At 41.7% G+C, this 18,761-nt stretch overlaps 1 protein-coding gene across 2 annotated transcripts in view; it reads right to left on the reverse strand.

Annotated features, from left to right (window-relative positions):
- PCNX2 (pecanex 2) overlaps positions 1–18,761 on the reverse strand; it is a 292,933-nt gene that overhangs the window by 186,231 nt on the left and 87,941 nt on the right. For both annotated transcript variants that reach the window (XM_025284518.3, XM_044942027.2), the window contains 2 exons: positions 11,060–11,170; positions 9,358–9,449 (listed from right to left, as the gene is read on the reverse strand). In XM_025284518.3, the coding sequence (XP_025140303.3) occupies positions 9,358–9,449; positions 11,060–11,170 (203 nt within the window). The remainder of the gene's footprint in view (positions 1–9,357; positions 9,450–11,059; positions 11,171–18,761) is intronic.

Below are 18,761 nucleotides of genomic sequence, written 5' to 3' on the forward strand. Positions count from 1 at the left end.
CAGTGTATGATCTTGCGGGGTACTGCCTGAGGCATCAGGGCGTGGTGTGACTGGTTCCTCTGCTCAGGTCCCATCAGGCTGAAATCCACAAGACTGCGGTGTCACCCAAGGCAGCAGTTTTACTGAGACTTGGGTCTTCTTCCAAGCTCACTTCTGGCTGCAGAATTCAGTTTCCTTGCAGCTGTAGGACTGAATTTTCTTGCTGGCTTTTGCTGGGATCTGCCTGACATGCAGTCCTTGCCATGGGCCGTTTGCAACACTGTTTACTTCCTGGCCACGGGGAGGGTCTCTGCTCTTTCTTCTGTCTCTGACCTCTATACCTTCTCTTAAAGGGCTTGTCTGATTGGGTCACGGCCATCCAGATACTCTCTCTTCTGACTGACTTCAAGTTAACTGGTTAGGGACTTTGGTTACATCTCAAAATCCCTCCACCTCTGCCAGATGACGTAACTAATCACAGAGTGACACCTCATCCTACTCTTGGATCACCCACATTCAGAGGGCAGAAATTATACAGTGTGGGCACACCAGGGGGCAGGAGTCTTGAGGCAATCTCAGAATCCTGCCCACCACAGCATTTAATGAAAACCCCTGAGCTAGGCACTTTATATACATTATCAATTTAATTTCATTCACTTCTGACAGCATTCATATGAAGTAGTTATTACGAATCCATTTTACAATTGAAAAAAAAAAAAACAATGTGAATTAGCCATGTGCCCTTAGGCAAAAACTTCAGCACTCTGTGTTCACATTCACCACTGGAATATAGAAATGCTATTACCTTCCTTATGTATTACATGGAGTTATTAAAAAAAAAAAGGGCAAATGAGAAAACGCTTGGGAAATTATTCTGAAAATTAAAGTACCATGGATCTGCAAGGTATCTTATATGCCTGCGAATGGTTCTTTTGACTAGAAAAATATATTTATACTTCAAATGTGCTAGGGAGAAGGGCATGAAAGTGAGATTTTGAAAAGACATAAGATTTGGGAACTGTAATGTTAAGTCTCTTCATCACTCTCTGGACTTCTATTTCCTCACTTTAAATAATGAAATGAAGGGGCTGGGATAGGGGATGTGTAAAGTCTATTTCAGAACTAAAACTATTCTATGAGCTTGTTATATATTTATATTAAAGGTCTGAATGCAGGGGGAAAGCCATTGGTTTAGCTGCAACCCTGTGGTACCTGGAAGAATGTGAGCAAACTCTCCCATAGCAGTTGTTAATGATGCTTGGGAAACATTAAATTATAATAATGTACCTCCACCTCTGGATGCCCCTGCCATCAATAAAATAGAATCTCTATGTAAGGGGTAATAAAAAATAGAAATCATGGTTTTTCCAGACATATAGAAAGCCCAGCTAATTAACTACTGAGCCATTTCTCCAGGGAGCAAATATTCTGGTTGATTCTGTATATCACTGTCAAATAGTTAAGTCAATGAGGGAGCCCATTTACATGTTCCTTGCTACCATCTTGGATGAGTCAAAAAGAATATGAAATTAAAAGAGGAATAAAATTTCTTTCTCTAATTAATATTCCAGAGAACAATATTAAACCCCAGTCCCTCAATCTGCTTCAATCAAGTGAGAATTAATAAAGATCAAGGATATAAATACATATCAAGGCCTATATAGAGAAACACATCCTTGGCAAGGCAGCTGACATGCTGAAATTGCTCACAAGAGCCCTTCAATCTATCACTGCGCAGCAGAGATAAAAGGGGAAAAAAATCAATTCAGGTAGTGCAAAGTGTAAGCATAAAAGTCATAAACAAAAGCATCATTAAACAAGAAGTGGAATCATAGCTCTGGGAATGTTAGTTTGAATGTGAGTGAGCTTTTCCTTTTTTCCTAAGGATCCCCTTGCCAATTTGTTCAATGTATTCATTCAATTCACGGCATTTAATAGGTGCTATTTTTTTTCTAAGTGGGGAGTCTATCTGAGACCATTAGAATACTCAGGACTCACAAATGAGAAGGGAGAAATGCAAATTGCTCTATTTTAAACTAAAAGGTGTTTCAAAACTGAGATAGAACGTTAAGATTCTCTAACAACAGATCATGCTGTTTATCACAGGTGTGCTTGTTCTATGCTGAGTAAGAAAGTCAATACCTCTCTGAGATTAAATAAATCTTTCAAAGTACCCTAGTTTCACCTGGTAAAAAGCCTGTTTCAACATGTAAGTAAACCCCAGAGTCTTTGATGTGTTCAGTCCCGTAACAGAGTTGGCAGTGTGCTTTCAAAGTAGAATCTATTTACTCTGATCCAACAGTGACTTAAGCTGATGGCATGCCATAAACAGAAAGGAAAGCAGAAATAAAAGTCTCAGCCCAGGATGGTAAATAGATTTTATCTCTTGGACTGGCTCTGATCACCTGGTACTGGCTGCCTGTAATACGATCTGGGCATCTCAGAGACCTACTGACATCAGTGAGCAAAAATGCTGCCATCAATTAGCAATTCCTGATATGAGGAAGGAACCGGACTTGGGGAGGTGAGGCAATGACTGCATATGTCCCACAGCTAGGTAAAAGTCCCAAAAGAGTTCTATCTCTTTGAATTCCAGTTTCTTCAATAGTTTCCAAAACCCTCTAAGAACTTTGCAAGAAAAAGTTATTTCATAATCCCAGGAGTGTACATTAATTTTGATGATATTTGAACTGGTAATAATGAACCTTGAACAATTGTCAAGGAAATTCCTTGGAGGTCCAGTGGTTAAGACTTAGCACGTTCATTGCAGGGCCTAGGGTTCAATCCCCAGTCAGGGAACTAAGATCTCTCCAAGCTGAGTGGAAGGGCCAAAAATAAAACAAATAAACAAAAAACATTTGTCAAATAAAATGGGTTTTTCAGAGCATACACCTTCTCCTTTAGAAATTAATCTAAGAAATCCAATGAGTTGATCCTTTGTGAAAAGCATCCTGAGTTTGGAAGAATATTCTGTCTTCCATAGATTCAACCATGATACTATTATCAATGAATTATTTTTCACTCTTAAATGAGGCCTCCCTGATCAAAAACATGAAGCATGAGACAAAGGTTCATCATAAGTCAAAGGTTTAGAGTAAGCAGGTAAGATTTAATAGCGAGACACTGACAGAGAATCCGGAAGTGAGGTTTTCAGTCTGACCATTCATGGAGTGACTTGGGAAGTCAATTCATTGAACCTTTTAATGTCTTGTTTCCATCACAGCTGAGGCCATCAGCTTATCTATGGCACTCAACACCTTAGAGCTGATGACCTCTTATTGCTATAAGTTCCTTTCAGGTAACCAGTATTAGTGAGAGGCTCATCATACTCACTGGGCAAAAAACATACATTTTTAGCCTTGCCTAAAAGGTTATCCGTAACTTTGATGAATTCTGCTGAGATATCCAGTCATCCCTGCCCTTCACCATCAGTAGGTTAATACCCTCACCTGCTGTGGTCATTCATTCCTAACTCTGATGAAACCATTTCACATGCTTGACTGAGTCCATGGCAAGGTTCTCGGTCCAGTGGCAAAAGATTCGAAGGTGGCACTGAGCAGCCACCTCCTCTGACAAGTTTTCTCTTTTCTGATCATCTACGCATGTCCTCATCTTTGAATGTTAAATTCCTCAGAAAGATTTGACTTTTTCTCCTTTCATATCTCTATAGTACCTGGCAAAGTTATGTCTAAACAAATAAATTTTGAATACCAGTGAATATGATCTTTTCAGCTTCTGCCTCAGTTCCAAAGAGCTTGCATGTTCCCATTTCCATCAACCAAGGAAAAGAATATTTCCATTAGATACTACTTGTGCCTCGTAGTTGAAAAGACGGATGAAGTGTGGGGTGCTAGTAAATATGGCATTAGGAGCACAGGGAACACTATTGAACATAAAATAATCAACCAGGACGTACTACATAGCAGAAGGAACTCTACTCAGTACTCTGAAATGACCTATATGGGAAAAGAATCCTAAAAAGAGTGGATATATGTATATGTATAACTGATTCACTTTGCTGTATACTGAAACTAACACAACATTATAAACCAATGATACTCCAATAAACATTTTTTTTAAAAAGGAACACAAGAAACTAGCTTTTCCTCTCCACTAAATATCCAATAAATTTTCAAAAAGATAGAAATGTATATCTATACTGGGAACTAGAGAAAGTACTTGTGCATAAGTCATAAGTTTTAAGGAACTTATGCCAGATCTTATCTTCCAGATGAGACTAGTCTGAAAGAAAATTTTGACATCTAACACATGATCCAAATTACCATTCTCTATTTGAGCGAGACAGGATAGTGAACTGAGGAAGTAAGCAGGGAAAGATCTCACTAAATCCTTGCTGATATTAACTAAACCAGGGAGGGCTGGAGTTGAAGCGGGCCATGTGGTTGGCAGACACAGTGCTTGGACTCATACGTCTGTGCCCTGGCAAGCACCTGGACCCCTCTACTGTACTGGAGGCAGTAGGTTTTATTTGGTCAGTTCATGGGTTGGAATACTCGAGCAAAGAAAATGAAGTAAAGACAACCACTGCCCCAAGCATCCTATTCATATCTACTCGTTGGGATGAAGCTTCCTGACAGAACTATCTAAAACTCTATCAATAACATATTTTTCTAGGGGAAAGAGACATCTAAGCTGGTTATATTGCTGTAACATTCTTTGTTTTGCTTTCTTCTCTTCTTGTATTTTAAACCTAAGACCTCTAGATACATTTGCTCAAGGAGCCTTAAATATTTCTGACAGAAGCTAGCTCAGTTACTACAGAGCACAAAACAAACATCCAACTGACAAGACAGGTGATACAAATGCAGTGTGTGGTCAGCCATGGGCGTGATGGGACCTGTGAGCCTGGGGTAACTGTGCCTTATGGTTGAGTTTTGGCAGGTTGTTACCAAATGGAAAGTTGCTGGTTTATCATAATTTCTCAACAAATATTTGTTGTTATTGGAATGAGAAACTCTAGAAACCACACCAGAACACAAAGGACCACTTAAAAATACAGCAAGATCATGAAAAAAAGAATGAGAAGCATGAAAGACAAACAAAAACAAAAGCATGTTTAAAACGTAAAAGAGATCATATAAACACAAGCAATAACATCATTAATCAAGAAATAAGAGGGAGAAACTTAACCTATTTGTAAGAGTCTTCAGAATGATAGGTATTCATGGCATTCCAGAAAGAGAAAGAGATCCAAGTCTAGTCCTAGTCCATTGCTTTTTTCTAACCTTAGAAGATAAGAAAGACTTATACAAGAATTCTGGAAAAATTAAAGTCAGTCTTATTCTTGTTCTCCTCAAAACTAAAAATCCACAAGAGTATAGCCCACCCTCTGACAAGAAAAAGCCAGGAATCATACAGACTCTTAACTTCAAAATAACTGTAATATGTGTTAAAAGATCAAGGAATTGATGGACAACATTCATAAACAGATGGGTAATTTCAAAAAAGAGACAGAAACTATATACAGGAGTCAAACTGAAATGCTAGGAGTAAACAAAAAACCATGATGTAAGAGATTTTTTAAAATTCTTTTCCTTTATCCATCCACTTTTCATATAAGGGCACTAATCCCACAATGAGGATCCAATACTCATGACCTTATCTAAACCTACTTCCCAGGACCCCATCTCCAAATATCATCACATAGGGGGCTAAGGTTTTAAAAGTAGGAATTTGCAGGAGACACAGTTCAGTCCATAACAGTTCCTGAGGAGAAGTCAGGTGTAATTCTTATCTTTCTTCTCCACAGGCAAGGTGTTCTTATCCACTGGTATCTTTCAATATTTTTTCATTATCTTTGATTTTCAGCAACTTAAGTGTACCATGCATCAGTGTAGTTTTTTGGCATTTATCATGCTTGGTGCTCTTTGAGCTTCCTAGATATGTGGTTTAGTGTCTGATATTAATCTGGGGACATTCTTAATTACAGTCCATTCTTTCTTCTCAAGTATATCTATTACACATTAGTTATACCTCTTGTAGTTGTCCCAAAGCTCTTGGATATTCTGGGTTTTTTTTCAGTCTTTTTTCTCTCTGCTTTTCCATTTTGAAAGTTTCTATTGACGTATCCTTAACTCAGAGATTCTTTCCAAGGTCATGTCCAATCTACTTATAAGCCCACCAAGGGCATTCTTCATTTCTGTTAGAGTGCTTTTAATCACCAGCATTTCCTCTTGGTTCTTTCTTGGAATTTCCATCTCTCTGCTTACACTGTTTATCTGTTCTTGCTTGCAGTCCACTTTATACATCAGCACCTTTAGCATGCTAATCATGCTGCTGCTGCTGCTAAGTCGCTTCAGTCGTGTCCGACTCTGTGCGACCTCATAGACGGCAGCCCAACAGGCTCCCCCGTCCCTGGGATTCTCCAGGCAAGAACACTGGAGTAGGTTGCCATTTCCTTCTCCAGTGCATGAAAGTGAAAGTGAAGTCGCTCAGTCGTGTCTGAATCTTAGCGACCCCATGGACTGCAGCCTACCAGGCTCCTCCATCCATGGGATTTTCCAGGCAAGAGTACTGGAGTAGGGTGCCATTGCCTTCTCCGAGAATGCTAATCATAGTTGCTTTAAATTCCTAGTCTGATAATTCCAATATCCTTGTCATATCTAGGTCTGATTCCAATGCTTGATGTTTCTCTTCTATGTTTTTTGCTTTTCAGTATGCCTTGTAATTTTTTTTCTTGGTAGCCAGACATGTAAGAGGTAAAAGGAAGTATAGTAAACAGATCTTTAGTAATATGGTATTAATGTGTGAGGGTAGGGAAACTCTACAGTCCAGTGATTAGTTCCGTATTTTGGTGACCCTCTGCCTCTAGAAGGTAAACTTCACAAGTGCTTCTAGTCCCATCCCCACCTTAGGTGGAACAGAATGGAAAGAATGGACTGGGCTGGAATTGGGTATTTCCCTTTCCCCACATGGAAGCCTGGAGCCAAACTGGAGTTTGGCATTTCCCTTCCTCCAGGTCAATACGGCTCTGGAAAAATCCCAGTACTTTAGGCTACAATAAAATCTTAAGGCAGGCTTGGTTAAGAAGAACAGAATACTCTGCTATATTTCAAAATGGTTACTCTTCCCCCTCCACCTACTGAAAGCAGGAGGATTCTTCTGCAATTATTCACTGTTGAGGGGGTGAAGGACCACAAGAGTGTGGGCTTCCCTAACGACTGGATTCACTTGGGGTTATTAACTCTCAGACTTGTCTACACTGAGCCCTCAGCAATTTGTCAGCCACAGTTCAGGTTTTCCTCCTCTTGGTACCGGTTCCCACAGAGGTTTCTGTTCCTGGGCTCCTGCTGCAGTAAGTTTTGGTTCTCTGTATTTACCTGTCTCTCTCTCCAATTTTGGAGGCAGAAATGTATCAAAACTTACATTTATCAAAACTTGTGCTCAGCTGTGTCTAACTCTCTGTGACTCCATGAACTGTAGCCTGCCAAGCTCCTCTGTCCATGGAATTTTCCAGGCAAAAATACTGGAGCTGGTTGCCATTTCCTTCTCCAAGGGATCTTCCTGATCCAGGGATCAAACCTGCCTCTCCTGAGTCTCTTGCATTGGCAGGCAGATTCTTTACCACTGTGCCATCTGGAAAACTCATCAAATTATGTATATTAAAAATATGGGTTCTGCAGCATACAAATTATATCTCAATGAACCAGAATTTCAAAAAATTAATGAAAAATAAATGTATAAACAAACAAAGACTGGAACATAACAGAACAAACTATAAAGGGTCCTGCAGAGAAAAGCTTGTGACCCCCAAATTTTATAGGCAGTTATTTTACCAAAGAGCAGTAGAAAGAGGTTTTTAGAAAATACCTTCGTAATTTTCCTGAATGGAATACCTGGGTCCTGTGACAGAATAAAGGAATGTACTTCAAAAGAAAGAACCTAGAAACACTGATTAATTATATAATTGTTGTTCTATGTGACAAATATATATGTGAAGGCAAACAGATCCACCAAAAGCTGTATGCTACCCTGATGTATTGGAAAAAGGAGTCTTTTCCTCTCCCTTTTTTTAATGTAAAAGAAGATAATCATATGAAAAGGAAGAAAAGAGTGAAGGAGGGAATTATGCCATTGATTATCCCAGAGAAATTCAACTGTGATGCATTGGAAGATGACATTACTGAATTCCTCTCTTCCACAAAGAGGAATAAACAGTTATATTGCTGCCACTGATACTGATGAGTTTAATATGATTTTAAGTTAAAATGTTTTTCAAAAGTCAGGTAACAAATGCCATATACTATCTATTTAAAGCCCTTTGGAACATATAGCATTTACTCTTTTGCATTTAATTTTTATTTTATCAAAGACGTACTTGTGGTGTAACACATTAAAGGCAGAGTGTCCATAAAGTCAAGAAATAAGTATACTATCAATCAATCTCTTTTTTACTGATTGAAGATGGCCCTGAACGTGTTATGTTTCAGACTTCATGGACCCTCTGCAGTTCTGCATGTAGCAATGAACAGCAGTGGTCTCTGCCCACATCAGCCATCTCTTTGCTCTAATTCTTGCTGCCTGAAGGCAGTGACTTTCAGCTGTTTCTTCTTCACCGATTTGCCTCCATATTTCCAAATAACACGCTTGTTTTGTTATTTCTTGACTTTTTTCAACTTCAGATATTATTTGCTGACTTTCTAACATGGAAGACAAGATTAAGACCTCTGCAAAGTCAGATAGGCGCACACACACACACACACACACATACACTTCATCTCCCCCTATTCTGCTATTATAGTTGCAACTGTTATTCAGACTGTCATAAATACAACATATTATTCAGAGCTGAGCCATGCACTGACCATATATTTCTTTTCTGATACCACTTGTTCTTTTCCAAAAGTTACTATCTTGTTTTTTTTTTAATCATCCTAGGTTTCCCTTGCTGCCAGCCTGGGTTTTAACTTTCTCCATCTGAATAAATCTATGGTCCTTCTGTTTTCTGGATTCTAAAATTTTTTGCTATCATATCCATTCCTCTTCTCTGTCCATAAAGCTTTATGCAATTGTATCCTTTTACCGTCTTCTGAGTGGTATTTCAGACGGAAGCATCAGTAAGAAAGTGGGGGCCTGTCAACTGCCATGTTAAGCCAAAGCCCCTCCCAGTGTCAGTAACTGACTGGGCCAGGTAGACACCTGCAAGAGCAGGGGGGTTCAGACCAGGTGGGCTTTGTGGTCAGTAGCAAATCAGGTATCTTAATGCACCTCCTAGATCACTGAGGCCTCATCCTCCAGGCCCTGTTACTCCTGATGTGCTCAGATCCCATTCCTCTCTTAACTGGAGGAGATGTTTGTTTACTTAAAATACAGTTAATTCAATGGATGTGAGAAGAAGGCCCGTGGCCTTGCACCTACCTTCACGGCACTGAAGCAGAACACATGCAGCACAGCCGCGGCAGATGCACTCCGGGCCACACTGTAAACAGCTGACAGCAATCCCGAAACGGCTGGAACACAAACAACAAGAGTTCCCTGCTGGATGGCAGGTCTCACAGGCAATACATATGGTAGGAAAGTGAAGTTGGTAACTTTCAAATGCAAAATGCCTGCCCAAGGGGCAAAGAATCAATCCACAGGGCAGCCACAAAGCACTGGGTGATGCTTAGCACAAGAAGGACACTGACCTTTAACTAAACACTCAGGAAGACCACAGTTAGAAAGAACTTTTGATGACTTTTAGAAGACTGAACCAGTCATCATGGAGGTGGGGAGACCTTGTTGCTCATAGTTGGAAGCTCCTGGCCCAGGAATGATTAGGGATGTGATTTCAGTAGAAGAAAGGAGAGAGAGAGACAGACAAATATGGAGATGGAAATTAGACACAGATAGGGATAGATAATGATGGATGAATAGATAGATGAGAGACAGACAGATGAAAGATGATAGATGGATGAATAAATAAATAGATAAATAGATGTATAGATAGATGGGTGGATGAATGATAGCTAGGTAGATGAATAGATAGATATATAGATATTAATAGATGACTAGATGACAGATGAATAGATGAAAGATAGATAATAGATGGATACATACATAGATATATAGAGATGGATGGATAGATAGCTAGATAGTTTAATAGATAGATGGATAAATGAATGGATAGATAAACAGAACAAGCCAGCACTCCTGTGTGTGTAGGTGTGTGCATATGTGTGTGTGCATGTATACAAGGAGGAAGTAGCTGTAACAGATCACCCACTACGCTCTAATGTTTCATGTACATGACTTCATGAAATCCTCACAGCAACCCCCTGAGATCAGTGTGTTAGTTTTCATTCAGAGAACAGTATGCTTTAAAGGTGAGAAATCTGGGTAATGTCTCCAAGTAAGCATTGGATGAAGCTTTACCCACCTTGGTCAGAAAGCAAGGAACACACCAAATGAAAGGGCATAGGTCACCTGTCTGTACAGGCCTGCACACGACACACACTCACAATGTCACACCCACATGCTCTCAGACTAACTCATTCAGGCATGTGCTCAAATGCACATGTTCACACGCTAACCTCCACTCACTCACATTCACACACATTAACACATACAGCTTTTCCAATGAAGAATTAGAGGGTCCCTAAACCAAGTCCAAGCTTCCCTGGTGGCTCAGATGGTAAAGAATCTGCCTGTGATGCAGAAGACCTGGGTTTGATCCCTGGGTCCGGAAGATACCCCGGAGAAGGAAATGGTAACCCACTCCAATTTTCTTGCCTGGAGAATCCCATGGACAGAGGAGCCTAGTCAGCCACATTCCATGGGGTTGCAAGGAACTGGACACGACAGAGCAACTCACAGTTTCAGTTTTAAACCAAATCCAAAGCTCATAGAATTCTACACTTCCCCATTTTCTGCTTGTGTCAAGCCAGGTGGGCCACTTTCAATTTGGCCAGATGAATCTAGAAGGACCCACAATCAATCTAACCAACCCAAGCTGAAGTCCTTTAAGGGTGAGGACAAAGGAAACCTAACTGTCCAGGTTTCATTCCATGCCGGAAGCTATTTAGCCCTTATCTGAACTTGAAACTTTTTTTACAGAAAGAACAGAATGTAAAAGACTTACCAGAACCTCCAAAAAACAGCATGTCAATTTGCTCCAAAAGATAAATGCAGAAAGTGTTGATCTGCGGGAAGAGTCCAAGGAGGGAGATTGCAGGGAAGCAATAGAGAAATACTGAAAGCGAACAGAAAAAATTGACAGTGAGCATGCAGGAATAGGGGCCCAGGTTCCACCGCAATCCCACCTCCCTCCCACCTTTCAGCCCAGTCCACCCCGCGCAGGTCCTGGTGATACTATGGCCTCTTCTCCCCCAGCCACTGACGGAGGCTGAGGCCAAACCAAACACAGGCCTTGGAAGTAACAGGAGGGGCTGCTGAAGGAGAGGCCAGCAGGCTGGCCCAGGACTGAGCGGACACCTGGGGATGGTAGGTAGAGAGTAGACTGGCCTTTAGTTTGCAAGGACAGACTTGACCTTGGGGGAGATGAGACAGGAGAAAGAGGACCAGGAAAATGACAGGCACGTGCAAAACCCAAGGCCAGTCATTAGGGGATCCCTTCCTGCAAGACTACTGGCTTTGTCACTTCAAGGGCTTGAGCTGTTGTATCTTCTCTGTTCTCACTGCAAACTCAGAGCTCAGCCAGAACCCACAGAGGAGCAAGGAAGGTGGCAGTTAACCAAGAAACGCCATCACCGTGATGCTAGGACACTGAAGGACCTGCTTCTCAGGTGCAGCAGGTCACCTGGGAGGTGAAGGGGGCCCTGCCTGAGAAGAGGAAGACTGCTGGCTCCCAAACCGTCACAGCGCAACCAGATGAAACATACACGTTACAGGCTTCCCTGGGGGCTCAGATGGTACAGAATCTGCCCGCAGCGTGGGAGACCTGGGTTCCATCCCTGGGTCAGGAAGACTCCCTGGAGAAGGGAATGGTAACACGCTCCAGTATTCTTGCCTGGAGAATCCCATGGACAGAGGAGCCTAGTGGGCTACAGTTCATGGGGTTGCAAAGAGTCAGAAACGACTGAGCGGCTAACTCCTTCTACACATTATAATTCAAAATCTCACAGAGATCATTAGTTCGGGGAAACAACATATAGTCAAGCTGCATTTTACAGCAACTTACCCATCGTTCTCTCTTTCTCAATTCTATTTTTTCGGTTAGGTTTCACAAAAACACAGAAACTCCCATTAGTGCTGGTACAGTACATCTACCTTTCTGTCTCAGTTTATTGGGTAGAAAGTCAATGAAGTTTAATACTGGTAAACCTTAATAAAACTAGGGAAATTTGATTTGAAATCTGAGATGCCTAAACATGGAACTATGTCCAAACCCCATACATAAACCACAGTAAACAGTGCACGCAGGAAGGATGGGGACTGTGTTTCAGCTATTTCTGAAGAACCGGAATTGCAAAACTTTCCACAGTGAAATCATAGGGATGAGAGTATTTGTGTGTCCCATTATGTGGAAAATAGTGGGTTAACCCCACTATAATAATATGGGATAAACCCCACTACAACAATACCAAAAAACTGTTCTAACATTGTGTGGAGGTAAAATTTTATGCAGCAAACATGGCTATGAGAAACGCCTTTGCTTGGGATTGGAGCCATATTCTGACATACATGCTGATTTTGTTGTAATGTTTTCTGTCACAAGATTTTAACTATACTGTGAAAATCTAGAGATCTGTGAGTAACATGCTTCTCAATCAAAGTTGGCAAAAGGGTAGTGGTAGGGATGGATTTGGAGTGTGGGGTTAGCAGATGCAAACTATTATGTATAGGATGGATAATGGCCAACAAAGGTTCATATGGTTAAAGCTCTGGGTTTTCCAGTAGTCATGCACAGATGTGAGCATTGGACCATAAAGAAAGCTGAGCGCCAAAGAACTGATGCTTTTGAATTGTGGTGATGGCAAAGACTCTTGAGAATCCCCTGGACAAAAAGGAGATCAAACCAGTCAATCCTAAAGAAAATCAACCCTGAATATTCATTGGAAGGACTGAGGCTGAAGCTGAAGCTCCAATACTCTGACCACCTTAAGTGAAGAGCCGACTCACTGGGAAAGACTCTGGTACTGGGAAAGAAGACTGAGGGCAGAAGGAGAAGGGGACAACAGAGGATGAGATGGTTGGATGGCATCACTGACACAATGGATATGAGCCTGAGCAAACTCCGGGAGATGCTGAAGGACAGGAAGCCTGGCCTGCTGCAGTCCATGGGGTCACAAAGAGTCAGACACAACTTAGTGACTAAACAACAACCACCAAACAACCAGGCCCTACTGTATAGCACAAGGAACTATATTCAATATTCTGTGATAAACCATAATGGAAAAGAATATATATATATATATGTATAACTGAGTCACTCTACAGTACAGCAGAAATTAACACATTACAAATCAACTGTACTTCAATAAAATTTAAAACAAAAACAAAGTTGGCAAAAAGACACAAATAGATATCTACTAGTATGGATGTGAGAGTTGGACTATGAAGAAAGCTGAGTGCTGAAGAATTGAAGCTTTTGAACTGTGGTGTTGGAGAAGACTCTTGAGAGTCCCTTGGACTGCAAGGAGATCCAACCAGTCCATTCTGAAGGAGATCAGCCCTGGGATTTCTTTGGAAGGAATGATGCTAAAGCTGAAACTCCAGTACTTTGGCCACCTCATGCAAAGAGTTGACTCATTGGAAAAGACCCTGATGCTGGGAGGGATTGGGGGCAGGAGGAGAAGGGGACGACAAAGGATGAGATGGCTGGATGGCATCACTGACTCGATGGACGTGAGTCTGAGTGAACTCTGGGAGTCGGTGATGGACAGGGACGCCTGGCGTGCTGCAAATCATGGTGTCACGAAGAGTCGGACACGACTGAGCGACTGAAGTGAACTGAACTGAGTCATAACCACATACAACAATTTCTTTTCTCAGTTTTTGTATCAAAGGAAAGATAGAAGAAATAAAGAGAAAGTTAATGGTAGGACATACAGTTTTGAGCATCAAAATGTTACTTATCTAATTTCAAGAAAATTGACTAGTTTTTCTTAACTTCGGGATTCAAAACCCAGCAGTGAAGATTAGATGGTTCGTTGCATTCTTCATGACCAGGATAGGAGCAGAGGAAGGGTACAATGAGATTTCATTACTTCAAAAACCATACCAAGAATGAAGAACTACAGGGGAAAAATTTTTGGCTGTGAAATAATACAATAATGGCAGCCAAATACTGGAAACATGGGTAAACAAGTATTTTCTACAAGAAATACATTAGGCTGGCACCCCTCTGGTGGTACAGTGGCTGAGACTCCATGTTCCCAATGCAGGGGGCTGGGGTTCCATCTCTGGTCAAGGAACTTGATCTCACAGGCTGCAAGCAAGAATTTGCATGCCACAACTAAGACCCAGCAAACCAAATAAATACATAATAAATAGAATAAATATTAACAAAATAAATACATTAGGCAATAACACCCAAACTAATAAAGTGGAAAGAAGTGGAACACGATGAAGAATGGCAGGAGGAAAATAAAATGATACAAGACACCAGAAGTTCTAACTGAAGATGCTCTGGCCACCCCTGCAGAGTAGGAGCAGAAGGACACAGCAGAGGAAGGAGCAGACACCGGGGAGCCCAGGATTTAGGTCATCCCCAGGCGGAAGTAGAGAAGGAAGTCTCTCGTCTTTAGAGTCAGAGTGGAGGAGGTGAATGAAAACGCAGCCCACACCTCGTGGCATTAGCAGGACGGCTGGAAAATTCCACCTGAAGTTGCTGAAATGAATTTGTCTTTTTTCCCAAAAGTGAAAAATAAACAAATTCCTGTGTTTGTTGGCAATTTTCCCTGTGAACAAAGATTTTTTTCTTAGTGTACTGCTGGGAGGGTGTGTAATTTTCTCTCATATCCTGCCTACTCCTCATGTTCCCTAATAATTACCATAAATGCAGAAACTTCTGGTACAGTGCCATTTCTTTTCAAGCACAGGGTATAAATAAAAATATTGGAACTTGCTTCTTTCTTATGTTAAATGTGAAGAATAATATTCATTACTATATTTGCAGCTTGGGGTGGGGGGAGGTGGGCAGAATTAAAATAACATGGAAATAAAACCAAGGAAAAGACCCTGATGCTGGGAAAGATTGAGGGCAGGAGGAGAAGCAGGTGACAGAGGCTGAGATGGCTGGATGGCATCACCCACTCAATGGACCTGAGTTTGAACAAACTCCGGGAGATAGTGAAGGACAGAAAAGCCTGGCATGCTGCAGTCCATGGGGTTGCAGAGTTGGACACGACTGAGCTACTGAACAGCAACAACATGAACTTGGTATGAATGCAAACACTGTTTGTCTCCTACATATCATATCTGTGTTTCAGCAAATGGTCCTGACATGGATTACTGGGGCCAAGGGACAAGTCTTTACACAAGACGTGGAAATGTGCATCTCAGTGTGCAGGTGAGAGTGAATCCATCTCAGTCACTGGTTACAAAACCTCCATTATCTCCAAGGGTTACATCATTGAAGCTGCTTTAGTGTAGGTAGCAGGTGATGGTCCTAAAGACTAAAATAAAATGTCAAACTCTCAAGTCTGAAAAGGACCCATTCAGTACATGGAACCCTTCTGTAAGTGATGCTGTCTCATCTTGCCCGAGTTCCTCTAGTTACTACTTCTAGAACTAATTATCACAGCTACTCCAACAGAAAGTAACACCTCTCCCGTTCCAATCTGGCAGCCTTTTAACCACTTGCAGCCACCGTGCGTGCCCCCAGGACCCAAGCATTTTCTCTCTTGGCTGGACATCCCCATTCCCTTGCCCCATGTGAAGACCCCATGTAGCCCATGTGGCCACACTTCTTAGAGCACACTCTGGCATTGTTACTGCTCTTCTTGAAATACAGTACTAGAGACTGCAGACCTCTTGGCTTTCTCATCCAAAGGATGATTACAAAGCCAGTCACGCTCATAGGCTTTTGTTGAAGTTACCCAAACGCAAAGTAATAAAAATTTCAGCCCAGAGGTCAGCAAAGGAAATGAGCACTAGAAAGGTCTTTCACCTTACTCATGGAGGAAAAAAGAAAGACTTTCTCCTTATAATGAAAGGGAAGTGATATTCTGAACATACATGAAAGATCATAAAAGAGAAATACATTATGTAAGAATATCACTCTGAAGGTTTCTATTTCCTGAATTCACCCCTCAGCCTACAAAATCAACTAGTCCCACCACTGACTTTGTCTTTCTTCTTGTGTCAGTTTCATTCTCCAGGTTCCTTATCTCTTGGAAGGTTCCTTATCTCTCCACTGTCTGGTAGGTGGATTACAACTCACTGCAAGACTGGTGAAGTGGTTTGGTGTAGAGCTGTTCCTTATCACTGCACTTTCTCCTCCTCCTATTGTTCTGATGTTCTCTTCTCACGTCACCTGTGGCAGAGGTTCTCCAACCTCCCCACCTGCCCAATGGCCACTAAACTCACCTCCTACCCCTGGCTCACTTTCAACCCCTTCTGCCCTGGGAGGCAGAATAAGGCAGCAGACATTACATCTTCTTCTCTTCCTGCTCCTCTTTCTCTGCCTCCTCTCTACACTCTGGTAGGTTGGTGGTCTGAGCAGAAACCAAGAGCAGCAGTGGGGAACAGAGGTATTACCCAGAAAGCACAACTCCAGGCACTATTTCACACACTCCAGCCTCAGTCAGAAGAGGGCCACTTCCTCAGCATAAAGAGCATACGAGCATCTTTGGGCCCACACTCAGTTTCTATTTTTCTCCTGTCCTTTCTCTTAGATGCTCCTTGTTGAATGGGTTAAATTGCACGCCTCCAAAAGATGTCAGAGTCCTAACCCCAAGGACCTGTGAATGGGACTTTATGTGGAGCTGTGGGTCTTTGCAGATTACCATTACAATGAGATCATTAGAATGGGCTTTAATCTAATATGACTGAAATCCTTATAAATGGGAAATTCGGATACAAAGACAGATACACACAAAAAGGGAGGATGAATAATGTGAAGAGATACAAGGACAAGAGGGCCACTGACAGGCTGAGGAGACAGCCTGGAGAATATCTTCCCCTTGTGCTCTCAGAGACTTTAGACCTCTGGCCTCCAGAACGAGTAGACACACACTTCTGTTGTTCCGAGCCACCCATTTGTGGTACTTTGTCAGGACATTAAAACTCTCCCTTTTCTTCCTAATAACCTTTTGTCTTCCCTGAAGCTTTTTCTTTCTCTTCTTGCTAACTCTGAACCTAACAATGTCAGTGGCTATAAACTACTCAGATCCCTTGGTAGCTGAGGGACAGAAGGTGACCAGGTGACAAAGAAGAATAAATGACTCTGAACTTCTTTTCCCTCATAAAGTCAGAAACTTTGTATAAACCTCTCTTTCTGTCTAAATGTGTCCCACAATATATTCCTGTTTGGTACAAACTAGTAACGTCTACCACCTTCATTCCATAGGCCTTGCCACTGTTCTATGTCTCCAGTTTTCTTGACCCTGGAAGTCATTAAGTCGACATGCTGGATTATTTACCACTATTCTCCTCTCCTGTTGACAAGCAGACAAAATATGTATTAATGGGGAGTTTTAATGAGAAAAAAAGGGAATTCCAGTGAAAAAGATAAGAAAAAATGTCATGTTCCCTGCCCCATCTCCACTCCCTAATGACACTGATTTGAAGATAAATAAAATTTGAATGTACATAGCTAATAGTCAATTCTAGAACCAGGGTTACTGCTAAAAGTAAAATCTTAGACTTTGACCAATTACATTAAGGTCTTACTTTCTGAGCTTTAATAACATTTAATTTCACTTCCTGATGGTATGGTAAGTCCACTATGCCAAGACAACTGCATTTATTCAATAGCATTGGCTTTTTCATAGTAGCAAATTCAAGAAAAATAGGAATAGGGGAGATCTATTCAGAAAAAATGATTTCTAAATGGAATATATGTCATGTTTTTCTTCTTCTAAATCTCTTTATACAAACCATCTGCAAAAGGTACTGACAAAATTCCTACTTATTCTAAGGGCTGAGTTGAACAGTCCCAAAACGACTATAAGCTTTTCCTGATTTATGAACGGGAAGTGTTCCAAAGTCCATCTGTACAGTAATTCCTTTGGTATTTAAAGCATACTCCATGCTCATCCCTCCACAAAGTGTCTCCTTAGCACCTGTATGCACTGGACACCATGCTTGGTGCTGGGGGTTCCCTGGGGGATGTACAAGCTAGTGACAGAGAGGGGCATGGTCAAATATCACAAATGAGGCAGAAGACTACAGAATGAGCTCGATATTATGAAAAGCAGGGGTTGTGAAAGGATAGAAGATGGGACCCAACTCGGGGAAATGAGTCATCCTTGCCTAGCATAGCATGTATTGCTATGTTGGGGCTGGGAGTGCAGCAGAGAAGGAACACAAAGATTAGGTGAGAAGACATGGGAACTGGGGCTCCAGGCCAGGCTGCAAACCCTCATGACCTCTAAGACATGGAAGTCTGCCGACACTCACCCTCACTGAGACTCTCAGGCAAGATGGCCACAAGGTACCCAAGACGGGGTGTGGGGCACAGGCAAGAAAAGGCAACGCTATGCGCAGACGGGTGTTTTTTGGACACCTTCCAAAATCCCTGCATGCCCTCTTCATCTCTAAAGCCAAGTCCTCCCATGCCCTTGACCGAAGACTCCAGAGGCCAGCACTGCTGTCTATAAAAAGAAGATGGCAGGAAAGGACAGTCCTCCCACGTGTGTGCAGTGGTGATGGGCATC

This window comes from Bubalus bubalis, chromosome 4 (genome assembly GCF_019923935.1).
Source record: "Bubalus bubalis isolate 160015118507 breed Murrah chromosome 4, NDDB_SH_1, whole genome shotgun sequence".
Lineage (NCBI taxonomy): Eukaryota > Metazoa > Chordata > Mammalia > Artiodactyla > Bovidae > Bubalus > Bubalus bubalis.